The sequence below is a fragment of the Botrytis cinerea genome, chromosome 8 (assembly GCF_000143535.2).
Source record: "Botrytis cinerea B05.10 chromosome 8, complete sequence".
Classification (NCBI taxonomy): Eukaryota; Fungi; Ascomycota; class Leotiomycetes; order Helotiales; family Sclerotiniaceae; genus Botrytis; species Botrytis cinerea.
This window is the reverse complement of record NC_037317.1, coordinates 2,197,326-2,214,904: the sequence shown is the minus strand read 5'-3', so window position 1 is coordinate 2,214,904 and position 17,579 is coordinate 2,197,326. Positions and strand designations below refer to the sequence as shown.

The window sequence follows — 17,579 nt, the reverse complement described above, 5'->3', positions numbered from 1 at the left end:
AAAGCTCTAGACCCAACAGACCATCAAATCTGTATTCATTTGAATACGGTCGCGAACATCCTTCGATACAGCAGTCTATGAAGCCCTAGAGTGTCAGATTTGCTTGGACATCGTACACGCCGTATTTTGATTGTTATCGACACTTGAAGCTCTCAACCTCGGTAGCATACGTCCAATTTCCTCAAGCGCTTAGACGCGCCCAGCAAACACCTGAGAAAGCCAATTGGATCACTTCGTCTACTTGTTTAAATTGCTTCTCCAAAAGAGTCCATTACGAGTTGGAATGTGAAGTTGCAAAACCACGTGTCCTTCGACTATCAGACAATTGTGGACGAAGCTTGCGTTCTTCAGCATCTGCGTGGAGACCTCATCCTGGAAGCGCAAACTTATATCTTCTCGGCATGACCCTACTTCCATAGCATTTGTTACCAAACTCATTCACGAAATTATGGAGAGAGAAGTTGATTCGAATAATATCTCACATGACTACGCTGGGGAATTAGTCAACGAACCCGAAGAAATACAAGCCGAACCCAAACTCGGGGGGCACAGAAGAACATTATCTGGAAACATTATGTCTAAACTATCATTCTTATCAGGACCCCGCAGTCCAGGATCTCCGCCTCGGGATGAACCAATGTCACCAAAGAGATCAACTAGTAGAGCTATGGCTGTTGCAGTCCAACAGCAAAAGACCCGGAGGAGAAAAGGTTCATTAAGAAAAGCTGCACTTCTTGGTCGGGGAGCTCAAAGAGATAGGAAAGAGTCAAAAACTATTCCTCTAGATCCCACGCAACACAGTCAATACTCTAACAATACAATGCTAAATCCCACTTCACCCGAGAATATTCGACCTGTGAATGGTTTAGGATTGGGAATATCCGACGCAACCCCTCGTACTTCCATGGAAGGTTTAGCCAACAGGCATAATAACACTCTACTCCCACCTATCAAAACTCTTCCCATGGGTGCTAATGACCATATCGTCACATCACCAACAAGAGCTACAAGTCCAACTTTAACCTATACATCTACTACGGATGAAGAGGACTTACTCAGTATTCCATCACATAATCTACCAGCTGCAGTTCGTGGAGGGCCACCATCATCTAGTTCAGATTCGTACTTTCCACCCGGCGCAGGCTCTATACTCCGTCGTCGGCCATCTCAAAAACAGAAATCTCCATTATCCATAGGTGGACTTGCCGCAAGTCCACTCCCTTTACAAGATGCCGAATGGGATTACTCGGAAACTGAATGGTGGGGTTGGGTTATACTAATCGTAACATGGATTGTGTTTGTTACTGGCATGGGTTCATGTCTAGGTGTATGGAGTTGGGCCTGGGATGTTGGAGAAACTCCTTACGCACCTCCTGAGTTGGAGGATGATCCAACATTACCGATTGTAGGATATTATCCCGCATTGATTATTTTGACGTCAGTAATGGCTTGGGTATGGGTGGTTGTTGCTTGGGTTGGTATGAAATACTTTCGGCATGCAAAAATTAGTGGAGATTGAAATGCTATATTTAATGATAATGTTAATTTAAGGATGAAGGGGTATTCGGGATTTTGTAAGGATTTTATCGATGATCAGGTTAAGTGAAGATTGGCTTGCAAAGCAAACAAAATCCAATGAATACGTACAACATGCAATGAAGATGAAAATCATCATGGACGGCCACTGGCCACATGAATTGACTCTTTTCATCACTTATAGAGCTCCCATTCAAAGACGAAGTGGAACACCGGCTACATTCCTGACGAATCTGATATCGCAGGTTATTGTTGAGCTAGGGATACCATCAAATTTATCACCAAATCTAGTAATAGATATCTCGTTGCCTTCCGATCTGCTGATATTCGTGTACTTGAGGATATCTATATCTGGACAGGTCATGCCATACAGATATCTCTTGTTGACGCGAAGAGAATACTCTCGCTGTTCATTCTGAGGGACATTCACCATCTCCCTGGTTATGTCCAAGATTACCTATGATCTTTTCACATAATGGAGATTGTATGGTATGCTGTTCTTGCATGCGGGACAGGCAAGTACTACAAAGGACGCAGGTTCGCTGTTAAAGTCTGAACGGTTCGATGCAGTAGCCTGGAGATTCTGATCGTTGAATCAAGTTGGATTCCAAGTGAGTGAACTACCAAAGAATGCCGATTTCTACACGTGAGAGGAAGAGGGAAAGACATTGATAATACTTGGCTAGGACGTAAGATAGCACTCGATATTTTGATGAACGAGAAGGTCGTATTTCATACTGACATGGAGACGTACATCTTTCTCATGCTTCATCATGCTGCAGTAACAAACTCATATCAAATAAATCCAACATACCTACCTAGCACTCCATAGAAACGAATGAATATGTGGAATTGAGTGCATTGAATATTTTCTCGAGCACATCTTTCATAATTTGCACAATTATGCGCCAGGGCGGTGAGATCTTAGCGCCAATCATAATTTGTCCGAGCTCGAAAAAAAGATTCCCGCATCAAAAAATAATAAATCTCGAATTTCACAAGCTCAGTAACCAAAACATTCGATCCTCAATTGACAGTGCACAACACCGTCAAAATGGTTACCAAAAGTAAATTGAAGATGGCGCTTGCAGCCGATAAGAAAATCGATTTTCAAAAACAACATCAGAAGAAACAGGCTAAACTTGCGAGAAAGGGAAAGCCTGCGAAGGTTGAAGAGAAGAGCTCGAAGAAGGGAAAGGTTGAACAGGAATGGGAGGATGTTGAGGAAGCAAGTGATGATGAGGAGGATGAGGATGCTGAAGAGGGTGATAGCGAAGATGATGAAGAAGAGGAGGAAGGAAATGGTCCTACTGAAGTATTTGCGCCTTCAAACCCATCGTTTACCAATACTAATAATCATCTAGATTGACTTCGCAGCAATCGACGAAAGTGATAGTGATTCTTCCCTTGGTGGAGATGACGATGAAGAAGAGGATGACGAAGACGAAGATGATGAAGATATCCCCATGTCCGACCTTGAAGATCTTGAAGATGAAGAAAGAGAAGATATGATCCCTCATCAACGTCTCACCATAAACAATACAATTGCTCTTACCGCAGCCCTCAAACGAATCGCCCTTCCAGTCGCCAGTCTCCCATTCTCCGAGCATCAATCTATTACATCTGCTAAACCTACGGAAATCGAAGATGTTTCGGATGATTTGAAGCGCGAATTGGCATTCTATTCCCAATCACTCGAGGCTGTTAAATCTGCGCGATTGCTCTTAAAGGCAGAAGGTGTTTCATTTACTAGACCTACCGATTATTTCGCGGAAATGGTAAAGGCCGATGAACACATGGAGAAGATCAAGAGAAAGTTGGTCGATGAAGCTGCTGGAAAGAAGGCATCTGCAGATGCAAGGAAACAGAGAGATTTGAAGAAATTCGGAAAGCAAGTCCAAGTCGCCAAATTACAAGAGAGAGACAAAGAAAGGAAACAAACTTTGGATAAAATTAAGACTTTGAAGAGAAGTATGTCGCAATTAATTTTAAAGAATTTTTGATTACATATACTAACAAATAACAGAACGTCAAGGTGCCGACAATGAAAACACAAATGAAGCAGATCTCTTTGATGTTGCTCTCGAGGAAGAGACCAAATCTACTGGTGGTCGAAATGATCGTAAGGGGGGCCCAAACAAGAGACAAAAGAAAGACGAAAAATTCGGACATGGTGGTAAGAAGAGATTTAAGAAGAGTGGTGATGCGATGAGTAGTGGAGATTTGACAGGATTCTCGGTCAAGAAGATGAAGGGAGGTGGTGCTAAGGGTGGTGCTAAATCTCGACCTGGAAAGGCTAGGAGAGCGGGTGGAAAGAAATAGTGTGCTTAATATGAAAGGGAAAAGTATCAAGGGGATAATTTGAGATTGGCGTTTTGGGGATCATGGAATGCATGTTCATTTGTTTGGGAAGATGTAGGACATGTGTGAGAGGAAGAATGGAGGGGATGTTGTAGAATACCATGAATATGTTTATCTTCATTTTTTGTTTCTTGGTGGTGAGGATGTTCAATGGGGCTTGGGGGAGAGTTCTTTCGTAACTCTCAATGTGATTCCAATATTCTAGTATTGAATTTTGGTATTTATCAGGATGAAACTCCTCCACTCGTGGGATTTTTACATCAAAGTTGACAATCAAGCACATGTCGTCCCCCCCCCCCCCCCCCCCCCCCACTTCTCTCTGATTTCCTTTCTACATTATTTCTTACTCCTATCATTTCAATTTCACACTCCAATCTCCAAGATCCCAGGCCCTTTTCGAAGTATTCATTTATTCGTTTAGTCATTTACATCCATCCACCTTCTCCCTTCTGGTTTTCTCTCCACGTTATTCCTGACCCCTATCTTTATCAAACCTTACACTCTCCCCCAGAACATCTCGAATTCTTTCCAAAATATTCACTATCTACTGATTCAGCCGTTCATTCATTCTATCACGGGCTCACTAGTACGATTAGTTACAAATACTTAACTATTAGTGTCTTTTATAAAAGCATATTTCTAAGAAACTTCTCGTTTCCTCTCTGTAGAAGATTGTATATTGAATGTTGCACCTCTCTCCCGCACACCGTGATATACTTTTCTATTTATAAGAAAGAAGAAAAAGTGTGCAAAACTTGGGGATTCCCGCTTGCTAGTTGCGCTGCTGGGAAGTATACATTTCTGTCGTTGGGGAAATCGAGCTGGATTGAATGGATTGGTTTATTTGTTATTCCCTAGACTGTCAACTCGGGACTCCCTCGCTTAATAAGCAGTTATTGACCAATTAGATCATCAGAATTCCTTGGGTTTAACCCAATATTCACATTTATTCTTTAATATAAAATTCAACCAATACTATTTATTTCCATATCAAAATTTTGATTAGAATAATTTTTACCTAATTCTCAATCTATGCTTTTCTTTTAAATTAAAGAAATCGAAATTTGATACTAGGATTCTACCTTATAAATAATGTGACCTAAAACCTCATTAAAATGACTCTTCTATTCAATAAGAATTTATCATTGAAGAGAGTCTCGAGTTGATAGTCTGAGGAAAGAGTATATGATGAATAGCATATGAATATAAATACGAATATTCACATCTCAAAAACGTCTACTTTTCATGAGTTGAGAAAGGCGTCGTTTGGAGTCTTGAATTATCTTATTTCAATTTTTTCCCTAATTACTTCGGGTTTAGAGATAGATCTAGAATTTCCATTTCTAGATAACGTTTAATTATATTATTTTTGATCTGATTCAGTATTCTATAATCTAATAAGTATATGAATATAAATGAACAACTTTATCTTAAAGGTCTTTGTATTTATATCTACCTAAGCGAGACGAAGACTAGTTCTTTATATAGCTCTTTGATAAAAGATATATTTCATATATCTAGCTAGCTAGCGTTTTAGACTGAGTTTAATCTAATACTTAGAATCTAATTATAAATTCTACATCTCTTATACTCTACTTTTTAATACTGATTGATACGGTTATAGATAATTAACTTACTATCTCTAATTCGAAACCATGAAATAGATAAATCATTAGAATATAATAAGATCTTAAAGACTTATACACAACTATTTATCACCCCTACTAGAGCGAGATTTAGAAGCATCGTTCTATTACATGTGATTAGATGTGTAATAGTTCAAGTCACGGTGTCTATTGATGGGATCGCACGCCACCAAGGACGCTCGCCAGTACTCATTTTTCAAATAGTTATTGCATTAGCGAAAGGCACAGAGCGATTAGCCTATCAGATGACTTTCCTTGAAACTGGTAAGCTGCTTATATTGAAACACTCCAGTTTCGACGGTATTGTATCACAATAACAAATGTGTATTCAATTAACATCTTGGCCTAGCTCTAATATAGAGAAACTCGTTCTTGATTGGTACTCTGCATGCAAATTTTCATTTATTGATTGGTGGTGTAGGACCCTATATTCATTATTGGCTTAAGAATATTGTCTCGGTAGAGCATAAATCTCTTATAACAACTGACGACCAGTTCTTGGTTTTTTTCTTGAGAATCAGGATGAGTAGAATGAAGTTTTAGAAGATGAATGTGTTCATTATTGCTCATATTTACAGATTAAAATTGAGATGCCAGAGAATGGTAGATGCAAGAAGCTCAGCAGAAGCTTTGCCCTAATATGAGCTAGCCGGTATTGGAATTATTATCTATTCCTGCTATTCCTGCTATTCCTGCAGAGCCAGAGAGACAGATTCCGGGTATCAAGTTGATAATGAGAGACCACAGAAATCGCTGGATATCAAGGTTATCGACGCATTAGCATCTCTGAAGTCATTTCATACATTGTATCAATGCAATACTATCCATCGTGGGCCGGGTTGCGAGCCAAATGCGGGCTGAGTTTCCCCGCATAGGAATATCGCTTTACATCCCACCATTTTCCCCATTGCATACCGCACGTTTTTCGCCACTTGATATCACGTCAGTCTTTACATTAGCACGTGGAACTTTCCAAATTGGATCAAGCTTAGAGAGAAGGTTCTTGATAGATCTAGAAGACTCCAAGTCCTCGTGTCCTTAGTGAAGGCGAGATCTGATGCGTACGTGTTGCAGACACTAGAGATGCTCTAATAACCGTTCAAACCACCCAACGGACGCAAAAGGAATAAACTGTTTCTTTGACGATATTTTATGCAAAAATCTCAGCGAAAACCCAGATAAAAATGGTCCACACGCATCCTTGCAGCTTAGGGAGAATCTGGTTGAGATGGAGTATGACATTCAGATGACATGATTAGACAAGGCGCTGGCAATCACTCAACTGGAATATGGCATTCGGTCAATCTTGGAAATGTTGTCAGCGGCCTTAGAGCCATATAATTTGTTTTCTGACACTGAGAAGGTATTCGGGTGTGTTTTGCTTTGCTGTGTGGTGCCCACGAGAGACTTTCAAACGAGAGCGATTGTTGGGTTTTGAATCTTGCGCTCGAGGTAAGGCTGGCGGTAAAAATGAAAGGAACGCTTGAGGAAATCATGTTTTCTGCTTAATGATATGCAATTTGAGTATATCGCCGACTAACAACATTTGAAGCTATTCACAGCCTCTTGTAAATACTCTATCGCTTTAGCACTTAGTATACCTGCAATTTGCGGCCAATTTGTATTTATAGCAGATGGAAGAAGTTGGGGGCAAATGAGAGATGCCAAGTGATAGAAAAGACCATTCTTGAGACTCGACAATTTGTGTGGGCTCCACTATGCAGGATGAGCTTTGAGAGAGTTTGGAGAACAGTGATGATCATTATCTATAGGTGTTATTGGATGTTCATAATCGGCCGGAGATCGTACCTTATTTCCCTTAGATTACGTGGTTGAAGACAGCGGAAGAATGTAATACTGTTGAGAAAAAGTGCTGTCGGTAGGTAGTGAAGAAAACTTTTACCGTCTTGCAGGTTGTGAATCCTCGCTCTTGTTATCAGTGTCAATCTAAGTCTCAGCCGAATGCTATCGCTTCTCTCTTTGTTGCCTATCATGTAACAGCGGCACAGTCCGCTGGTCAGAAAACTCCTTAGAAATTTCTCTTGGTATAAAACACGACCTTCCAATTGAACATGAGATCATAGTAGCTAAGCGAATAGTATATGATAAGAATACACGAAATAAGAAGACGATAAATTAGACAACTATTTTCTATCGTGAACATGATTTACGTTTGTACCGTGCTTCCACATTCTTACCTTACATTCTGCGATGCCGAAAGCGTGCCAAAGTGACGAAGTGAGAAGGGCCATATACGCATTATTATAATATATCCATGACTCTATTGGCCTAAAATGAGTTGGATGATATCGGCTAGAAAACAGCTTGAAGGAGAAGAGGATAAGGTTGAGAAAGGTGGAAAGATGGATGAAAGGGCTGAAGAAAGTAGCAATATCAAGGAGGCAATTTTCACCCTGTATTCTTAGAACCCTGTCGACATGTCAGAGATGTCCGAATTGCAAAGCGGAAGTTGCCAGAAAAAAGTTATTCGAACTCAAATTGACTTGGGCGGTACGTAACCATTCTTTTCAAGGATTCAAATATAATGAGTAGGAACTTTGCCATGGCGATGATCCTCCACAAATAGTAACTCTTCATAACCATGCCATTTATGTGCGTCTGCGATCTCTGGATTCACATGGTCGCACGAGGGTCCTGTAACTAGGTACACCCACTTTGATATTTTCTTTGGTCTGGAAGTGGATCGCTATTACAAGGATAGATTGGCGGTGGTGTACCATTTGAAAGTTGTAGCTGCTATGCCAAAGATCGAAAACCAGAATTGTCCCACGTAGCCAAGCTGATAGAGTTAAAACTTCCGTATCGTTTTCATATGTGCCTAGTATCTGCAGAGCTTCTCAAGCTTGTGGGATGGTGTGTGCTGAAACACGTGACTTTGCTATTTAGTATTTATAATTTCTCCTCCTGTAGATTGAAAAAGAAGGAAATATTAAAATATTTATTAATAGATAACATTCCTATAATGTGATTTATCATTGAGTGGACTATATCATTGAATGAACTACTTCAAAATTGTCGGGATAGGAATTATATAACCCCGCTAGTGCAAGCGCTAGCGCCTTTCGGCACTACAGCAATACATCTCGTCGTTCTAGCTTTTAGAACCCTAATAAGAAATATTACAACAATATAAACTATAATAATATGTTAACTTCACTACCCTCATAATAATATCAACAATTTACATACTCACTCTCTCATTCCCCTGTAATGACAAAGTTAATAATTTCGACGAAAAGAAATTCAATATAAATCTCTATACAAATTTATTCATATATATATATTATATTTATGATATATTCAATTTATTAATAATGATATAGCTAATTTATTAAAAAAAAAAAGAAAATGAAGGTTCTAAAAAGCTTTAAAGATCTTAGAATTGATATTAGAGTTATAGGAAAGGTGGATGAAAGGGGAGTGAGTATAAGAGTTAAAAGAAGGGGAAGAGTAAATATAAAAGTTAAAAGGAGGAGGGAAGTGAGTATAAGAATTAGAATGTAAATGAAAGGTATTAGCTGAAAGTTTAAAAGGGAGGGGTAAATCATTTATTTATTTTATTTTCAATTTATTTTTCAATCAAAAGCTTTATTATTGTATTATATTATATAGATTGTATTGTTTATATATATTATTTATTTAGCTTTAATTTATATATTTATATTTAATTCAATTACTAATCGAATTCAATATGAATAAAGTATTAATCATTTTAAACTAAAATTTGAACTAAAATTCAAGAATTTCACTAAATCCCCTTGAAGTAAAAATTTCTAATTATTTATAAAAGAAAAAGTCTTTTAATTAATACTTTGAAAACGCTTTTTTCAATATATTATAAAAATATTGAATATTTTTTGGGATTGATAAAGTGATTATTTTGTTAATTATGGATTTTGTTATTATAGGGTTCCTTTATTTATATTCCTTACCTTACCTTACCTTACCTTATTTCCTCTCTTCTCATTCGAATTCTTTCTGCCTCCTCTCTCCCTCACTTCAATCCCCTCTTACCTAGGTACTTTTACAAACAAAATAAATTTAATCAACTCTCTACCCAATCCAATCCAATCCAATCCAATCCAATCCAATCCAATCCAATCCAATCCAATCCAATCCAATCCAATCCAATCCAATCCAATCCAATCCAATCCAATCCAATCCAATCCAATCCAATCCAATCCAATCCAATCCAATCCAATCCAATCATCTATTCATTCAATCATCTCAAAACCTACATATATTATAACAATAACCAAACCAAACCAAACAAACTCTTCATCTTTATTTTTTAATCTCCATCAATATTATTACTGTTATTAATTTCTTTATACTCATCTTCAAACTTATATTTGTATATATTTATATATATTAAAATTCATTTAGTTATATATTTATTGATTCATTCCCTTTAATAATCTTCAACATCCTCTTTAATTATCTCCTCTTCTTTTTTTCCCTTTCTTTCTTTCTTTCTTTCTTTAATTCATTTTCCTTTTTCTTCATCTTCATCTTCATCTTCATCTTCGTCTTCGCATCTATTTATATTCACACTCATACCTATTTATACCCATCCCCACCTATATCCATTTAGATTTATACTCACATCTATATTCACATCCATACTCATCCTATATAATCAATATCCCTTCATTTCTATACCTATCCATACACATTTACACTCACACTCATACCCATTAATACTCATCCCACACAACCAGTACCCCTTCACCTCCATTTACTCTCTTATAGAATATAATTTTATCTAATACCTATCGACTATATCATTATACAAGCAAAACATACCCACACAGTATTATATACATCTTCTATTCAACTATAAAACCTATTATTCACTATATATACACATACACATATACAGACACATATATATACACACACATATATACATACACACATTTCTCTTCTTTTAACTTGATTATAATTGATTCCTCAATTCATTCCTCTCTTCATAAACTAATCTGGTATCCACTATTCACTATCCATCTTCAACTTCTTCCTGTACACGCCTGCTCAAAAAGCACTACGCGATATATGGTATCGTATTCATTGTTCCTTTCACTCCTTCCCTTCCCTTCCTTTCTTTGCCTTTCTTTCTTTTCCACCCAATCCTATATTTCTTTCCATCCAACAACTATCACCCCATTTCCTACCAATCCCATAATACCTCCCATTCTTTTCCTCTTTCTTTCCTCTTTCTTCCATTTCCTTTCCCTCCCAATATAATTCGATGATATCTTAGCACGCCATATAAACGATACTTAAAAAAAGAAAACTCCACTACACCCCCGCTTTCGCTCCAACATATGCATTCACCCATCAAAAGCATCAACCCTTCAGGCATTCACTCAAAATTCCCCAAGACATAATCAAAGTCGTCCAACTCCTCAATCCCATCCATCCATCACACATGAAAATCCAAATGAATAATATAATAAATAGTGAAGTTGAGTTCGAGTTTTCCCAAGAGCCGGTCGGTTAGATTGAAGATGGAAGGATTGAGAGGTTGAAGATATAAATTTGAATGATACGAAACGGTATTAATGATTTGCTCATAGCATATCATATAAGAAACCATTTCAATCGTTCCCTCCACGGTGGTATCGAAAAAAAAAAAAAAAAAGATATTGATTTCAAGAATAAGTTGCATTCTCAAGAGAAAAAGGTATGCCAGAAAAGGTATGACAAAAGAAATTCGTGCTCCATTCATTGAATCATTCGAATCGTATGCCATCATATTCATATTTTAATGCCGCTTCGAATCGAATTGATATAATGGAGGATGTGATGAACAAGGGTAAACTGAATATTTGCCGATGAAAACCAATGATCTTGGCTTTGGAGTTTGCATGCTGCAAAGGTATCGTATTTGAAACCACCGATGATATTAAAACGCCATGGAATATGCTGATGTTGTTGATATGATTTGACATAAGAAATCTCGATTGAGTCGCTGGTGTCGTAAAGACATTATGAAATCCGGGGTTCTTTTGTCGATTTATAGCTAATAGCCATAAATAATAAACTTTTGTCCGTTTTTGTTGATGAATGATAAAATCATTGAGATGCTTGAACACACCAATGTCGGTGAAACACCCAGGCACTCTTTTGGCATTCTTTGCTGCAGTACTTTGTTCTTCGGCATCTTCTGCATTTTGCAAATTGTCGAGTGTATTCTTCCCACTTTCCACATTGATAGTATGCACATTGTCTGATCCCTCCACGAGCATCATCCTTTCGGCACAAATTCCTCATTACAACTCCTGCCCAGTATTGCATATCTTGACTGTGATGCCTGACGGTGAACTTTTCGACCAATGGAAAGATATTGAAATCGTCTGGAAGTAAGTATTCTTCTTCTTCTGCCTCGTCGTCGTGAGAGTGAGACGAGCACGCGGCTGGGGTGGTGGCGTTGGTCTCATCAACATCTAAAAGTTGAAGTTCGGAACCAATCTTAAGTTTGGGAACTAAGTGAGATTGTTGAAAGTAGGATCTCAAGTTGCAATATTTCGAAACGTATGCTAAAAGTTGGAGAGACATTAATACATCTTCATCTCTGGGCATGGCTGCCAAAACTTGTCCTTGTGGTGGTGTTGGTCTATCTAAGAAATATCTTGGAATGGTGGTAGGTGGCATGGTAGGTGGTGTATTAACAGTTGTAGGTTGAGCTGGGGAAAGGCCAATTGTTGGTCCAGTTGGTGTCGTGGCATCATTAATCATGCTACCATCCATAGCAGATCGGTGAGTGATGTTGAATGTTCCGGCATCCTGTGCTTCGGAAACGGTTGGAGTGGTAAGACCAAGTGGTGTTTCAACAGCTGTGAGCATTGAATCATTTTCATCCATATTGACATCTTGAATATTGACATTTGTAGCTTGAATATCTGCAGTACTGACGTCGGTCATCTCTGGCTCCCCGGATTCATCAGATGCCATGCTATCAGCATTCATATCTTCTGTATCAGCAGCAGATGAAACTTGATGTCTGATGGATGGACGTCTTCGTGATCGAGGTGTGCCAACGGACATTGACGTCGCACGAACGGTAGGTGATCGCATCTGTGCGGGGGGGAGAGGAGTTGTTGGAGATTCGGGTTGAGATGCTAGACCACCTTGAAATCCTGGCAGCATTGATGGCAAACGGTCAACATCTCGAACAGGTCTGATATTAAATCCATCCGCTGCGTCCATCGACGGAACTGCAGTCGCAAGTGGTTGCATGTTGTGGCGTGGTATTAAGAAATGCTGCCGGGCATCTTGATTTCTATGATGGTGATGGTGTCTGTGAACGGAGAATGTAGTTCGCTCGGGAGGAGATGTGAGAGCGAATTGAGGCCCGGTTGGTGTAATGTCCATGGCGTCTGAGCCATTTGTCATTGCGGTAGCCGAGAGGTTCGAGGGGATGTCGATAGAAGGTGGAGGAGGTTGGCGTCTTGATGCTCGAAATTCGGATTCAAATCGCGATGCTCGATTGCCAAATGACGGCCCCTTGTGTGTGCTTCGATGTTCCCCTGATCTTCCATTTTGGTGTCGATGTTCCAACAAAGCTTTCTGCTTCGCTTCTTCGGCTTTCTCTCTGCATCTATCAACCACTTTGATGTAATTGTCGAGAATCGTTGCGATGACGGGAACCATATCCGCTTCAACAACCCTGGTTCGAACATTTTCCGAACCTCGTACACCAATATTGACGACGCATTGAAAAGCCAAATTCCATTTCCACATGTCCATCATATCTTTACTTCGCCCAGCCTTCAAAAGGCACACCAATCTTTCGACACCTCCATCGACCGTCAGGATATCTCTAATTCTAGCGGACGATGTGGTGAGATAAGCCAGATGATTGAGCGAATTGATCAAAGGTAGGGTCGAAGTACAGTCGAGGGCTCGACGATCGTACAAAGCTGTCGTGATCCCGACCGATGCCTTGTTGACATTTGGGATGCTGAAGTTGACTTCTCTCATGATGGAAGTTTGATCCGCAGATGGCGGTTGACGGAAAGATGATGAATTTTATCAATCGAAGTGTTTCGGAGGCGAGCCTGGCACCACGATGGAATTATATTTAGGGGGGGGGGGGGGGGGGGTTTCTTGGTCCCTTGCCAACAATGCCGATTGATGAATTGACGGACGAAGGTTGAGAGATGAAGTCGAATACTTGCGGAATTCAAATGCAAGTCTTGGAGAATCTTTTGGGGACTCTTTTTGTTGAGGTAGGTAGTAGGGTAAGATACGATAGGATGGGATACGATACGATGGATGACTGATTTGCAATTTGAGACTAATAAGCTGGAATCTTAAAAAAGGAAGAGGAAAGATGTCGCAAGCCAGAAGTGAGACAGACGAACAGACAATAATCACTGAATCGTCATTGATAAAGCAAATTAATGTACCAACGTCGGAGAAAGTGTTTTAGGTGGTCGATATAGTATTCTGTAGAATTCAAAATGAAGCAAGCGAAGTTGGATTACGCTTGCTTGATGGATGAGATGAGGAATCGTGCGAATGCGAGAGTGAGCGAGAGCGTGCGAGTGAGAGGGAGAGGAAGAGGAAGAGGGAGAGGGAGAGGAATCGAGTGAGTGCGAGAGTGAGCGTGAGTTGTTGGCGATGGATTCTTTTTCTCTTGTGTGTGTGTGTGTGTGTGTGTGCGTGGTTTGCGTGGTGTGTTGTGAATGGGTGACTCTCTCTTTTTTTTTTGGTCTTTTTTTTAGAACATAGATTATGAGTCGAGGATGGTGTGTTTGGGTCGAGGATCGTATGAAAGCAGGAGAAAGGAAAAAAAGGCTTGAAAGGTAGGTTGGTGGCCGTTGTCGCGGGTCTTACTAGGGACTTTATCTAATCCATCCAAGCGCTTTCTCTTTGACTTGGAAAGGGAATTGGATGTGAGTTGGCTTGAGGCGAGGCGAGGCGAGGCGAGGTGAGGTGAGGTGAGAGGAGTTGAATTGAATTGCACTGGATTGGACTGGATTGGATTGGATTGGATTGGATTGGATTGGATCGAATGGAATGGAATTGGATTGAATCGGATTTGAAGGGGCAGGCCGGTATACTTTGCAGGTATTATTATTATTGTTTCTTGCTATTACGATGATGATAAACCACCCACGGTATACTTCTACCGATTCTGCTAGTCCTCTTCCCCTTGCTCGTTTCCTTTTGCCGTGTCCCTTTCGTGTTCGCTGGACCAGAATCTATTGTATCCAGCCTTTCCCCAATCCCTTTGCTCCCGACGAGAGAGCGCGGGTGTATGTGTGATGGACGATATGTCGAGGAGAGGGAGCGTGAAGTATGGAGTATGGAGTATGGGAGTATGGATCGTAGGGATATATGTGTGTGATACTGTAGGTCGGCGGTCGGCGGTCGGTGGTCAGTGGTCAGTGGTCAGTGAGTGGTCAGTCGGTGGCCATTCTCCCACGGAAACTATAATTGTGAGAGGAAAGAAAACGAAAGAATGATTTTGAGTGCGAGAATTACGGTAACGATGCGTACATACAACCTGCTACACCTTCTTCACGGCTTCAAATCAAAGGTGCGAGTTCGGGTGCGCGTTCGAGTGCGAGTATCACTCTGCAAGAGGTAGGGACTGCGACCCGTTTGGATCCCTTTGAAGTGGCCATACCGAGTGAGGATAAATAGACTACGTTGTATACATTGAAATTCCTTATTACTCTTCTCGTCACGCCTTCACACTTTCACACCTTCACTCTCTCCCTCCCTCTCTCCCTCCCTCCCTCTCATCTCATCTCACGTCGATGTTCCCATTTACATCGAATTACCAATTTGCCTGCGCATGATAAAAACGGCCGTGCGTTCATTCCGGTTAACAATGGGACTCTGAGGCCGGAGGGATTAATGGGGTTGTGATAAGATTGCGAGGTAGGCGCGCTCGAAGAAGACATACAGTGATTTTGATTTTTGATGCTGCTGATTCATTGATGAAGATATATCGTGGAAGATAGAACGGTATGCAATACAAGAGAACATGATACCACACTCGCATCCTAGCCCATCCAACAACCAAATAGACAAAAGAAGAAGAAGAAGAAAGATGCTCCATCATCAAATGATGCTGAATGCTGAATGCTCCATCCTACATCCTCCATCCTCCACACACACATGACCGAGTACAGACAATAAATAGTCCTCTGCTCTGCTCCCGAAACAAGGCCCAAAACGCAATGGTCAAAGGTTATTCCATCGGATATCAAACAGCCAACCAGCATGATGACGATGATGATGACAATTACAGAGTCTCATTCATTCCCTTTCCATCCGATGACGAGCCAGAGAGGAAATGAGGGAGAAAGATGAATTACAGCCAGAACTCTAATTCAATACATGCCCATACAATCTGCTCTGATCTTCATCTCGTTATCTTTCATCCCATCCCATTTCATCTCAGCTCATCTCATCTCACCTCACCTCACGATACCTAGGTACATGTGCAGAGTCACGTATGCTTATTAATACCTAGGTACCTTTATATACCTACATACACACATGTACAGAATCACATTTCTGCATTCTGCATCTGCATCTGCATCTGCATCCACATTGAACATTCGGACTATTTTCTGAGTATCATTGCTTCTTTCTCTCCACATACATTTGGGTCTTCTTTCTTGGCTCTTGGTATCTATTCCGATACTCTGTCTGCTGGGGAGGGACCTATCGAGGCAGGTATTGCTTAATCGATCGCATCAGGAATCGAATCATTGCAAGATACATATATATATATATTCATATACGTAGATACTTAGATATATACCACCTACCTACTCATCCCACTCACCCACCCACCACCTCACCACCTCCACAGCTGAAAACCCCCCCAAGAAAGCAAAAAACAAAAACAAAACAAAAACAAAAAAAAAAATCAAGGGTCCTCCTCAATATCCCTCAGGGTATTATTCAATTGCCCATCCGTCGTTCCTTTCCAAACTAATAAAAGACGGTACGGGTAGATGACCCACGGGAAGAAGGAAGAATTTCGAACCATTGAAAAAAAAGTATAAAGAAAAACACATCCCTATCGAGCTAATCACAAGTAATCCTCCCCATCTGCAGTGCTGAATTTGAATCCCGTGGGCGGGCGGGCAGGGCGGGTGGCTGATTGATATCGAGAAGCTAGAAGGTTTTGGCTTTTGCTGGTCTGGGTAGTTGACCCGTGAGATGCTCGGAGATCATAGGTTGGTTATGTTGTGTTATGTTATGCTATGTTAGATTTGGATTTTTTTCTCCTTCTTTCTCTCTTTCTTTCACATGAAGTTGCTATTGCTGCGGGATGGACATTCGGAGAAAGAGGAGGCGAGCTTATGTGGGAGTGTGGGAAGGTGGGCGTGGATGATCGTTGGGTCGGACTACCTTGTAGATATCTATCTATCTATTCACTACAGAGTACGAGTAGTACTTTACTCATAGACGGACGGTACGGAGTAAACAAGCACGAACCACAAGAAATCCCAGTGGCGATATTACCAAATACACCGGCAGTATTTGTCGATAGATGGATGGATGGATGGATGGATGGATGGATGGATGGATGGATTTGGATATTGGTGGAGGGTGGGTCGAGGGGTGGATAATTCTCGAATTGGGGGGTTTCTGCATGTGATATGATATGTATGGCTATAAAAAGTAATTTATGTACGAGCAGGTATGGAGATGGAGGAGGAGGTACAGATGAACCATTCTACGGTATTCTTCTCTTTGGTATTTGTATTTGTATTTGTATTTGTATTTTATTTTATTTTCCTTTCGGCGCTGGGATTGATATCTTGCAGATAGACTGACTGACTGACTGACTGAATGGCAGCTAACTAACTAACTAACTGACTGACGACTGACTGACTGACTGACAACTAACTATACCATCCCAGAAGAAAGAAAGAAAGAGAGAAAGCCTCTCCGGAATCAACAGAGAGCTGAACAAATAAATATCGACCCCCTTTGTATTAGTAAATAGGTTGTGTGAATGGATTCAAAAGACGGGTT

General features: G+C 40.3%; 3 protein-coding genes across 3 annotated transcripts; 2 read left to right on the top strand and 1 right to left on the bottom strand.

Moving 5' to 3' along the window:
• Window positions 1-9: 9 nt before the first annotated feature.
• On the top strand, window positions 10-1,961 carry BCIN_08g05900 (hypothetical protein). The gene has a single exon (XM_001545664.2). The coding sequence runs from the start codon at window positions 449-451 to the stop codon at window positions 1,517-1,519; it is 1,071 nt and encodes a 356-aa protein (XP_001545714.1). The 5' UTR covers window positions 10-448; the 3' UTR covers window positions 1,520-1,961.
• A 565-nt stretch (window positions 1,962-2,526) lies between these two features.
• Bcebp2 lies at window positions 2,527-4,179 on the top strand. Its single transcript, XM_024694739.1, has 3 exons — window positions 2,527-2,851; window positions 2,901-3,507; window positions 3,563-4,179. The coding sequence occupies exons 1-3, from the start codon at window positions 2,591-2,593 to the stop codon at window positions 3,856-3,858; spliced, it is 1,164 nt and encodes a 387-aa protein (XP_024550532.1). The 5' UTR covers window positions 2,527-2,590; the 3' UTR covers window positions 3,859-4,179.
• A 6,213-nt stretch (window positions 4,180-10,392) lies between these two features.
• On the bottom strand, window positions 10,393-15,153 carry Bcmub1. The gene has a single exon (XM_024694738.1). The coding sequence runs from the start codon at window positions 13,548-13,550 to the stop codon at window positions 11,643-11,645; it is 1,908 nt and encodes a 635-aa protein (XP_024550531.1). The 5' UTR covers window positions 13,551-15,153; the 3' UTR covers window positions 10,393-11,642.
• Between the last annotated feature and the right edge of the window lie 2,426 nt (window positions 15,154-17,579).

Coding starts and splice junctions, on each gene's coding strand:
- BCIN_08g05900 (XM_001545664.2), top strand. CDS start 449: ATGGAGAGAGAAGTTGATTCGAATAATATCTCACATGACTACGCTGGG.
- Bcebp2 (XM_024694739.1), top strand. CDS start 2,591: ATGGTTACCAAAAGTAAATTGAAGATGGCGCTTGCAGCCGATAAGAAA. Junction 2,852..2,900: donor AAGGAAATGGTCCTACTGAA/GTATTTGCGCCT, acceptor ATAATCATCTAG/ATTGACTTCGCAGCAATCGA. Junction 3,508..3,562: donor AATTAAGACTTTGAAGAGAA/GTATGTCGCAAT, acceptor AACAAATAACAG/AACGTCAAGGTGCCGACAAT.
- Bcmub1 (XM_024694738.1), bottom strand. CDS start 13,550: ATGAGAGAAGTCAACTTCAGCATCCCAAATGTCAACAAGGCATCGGTC.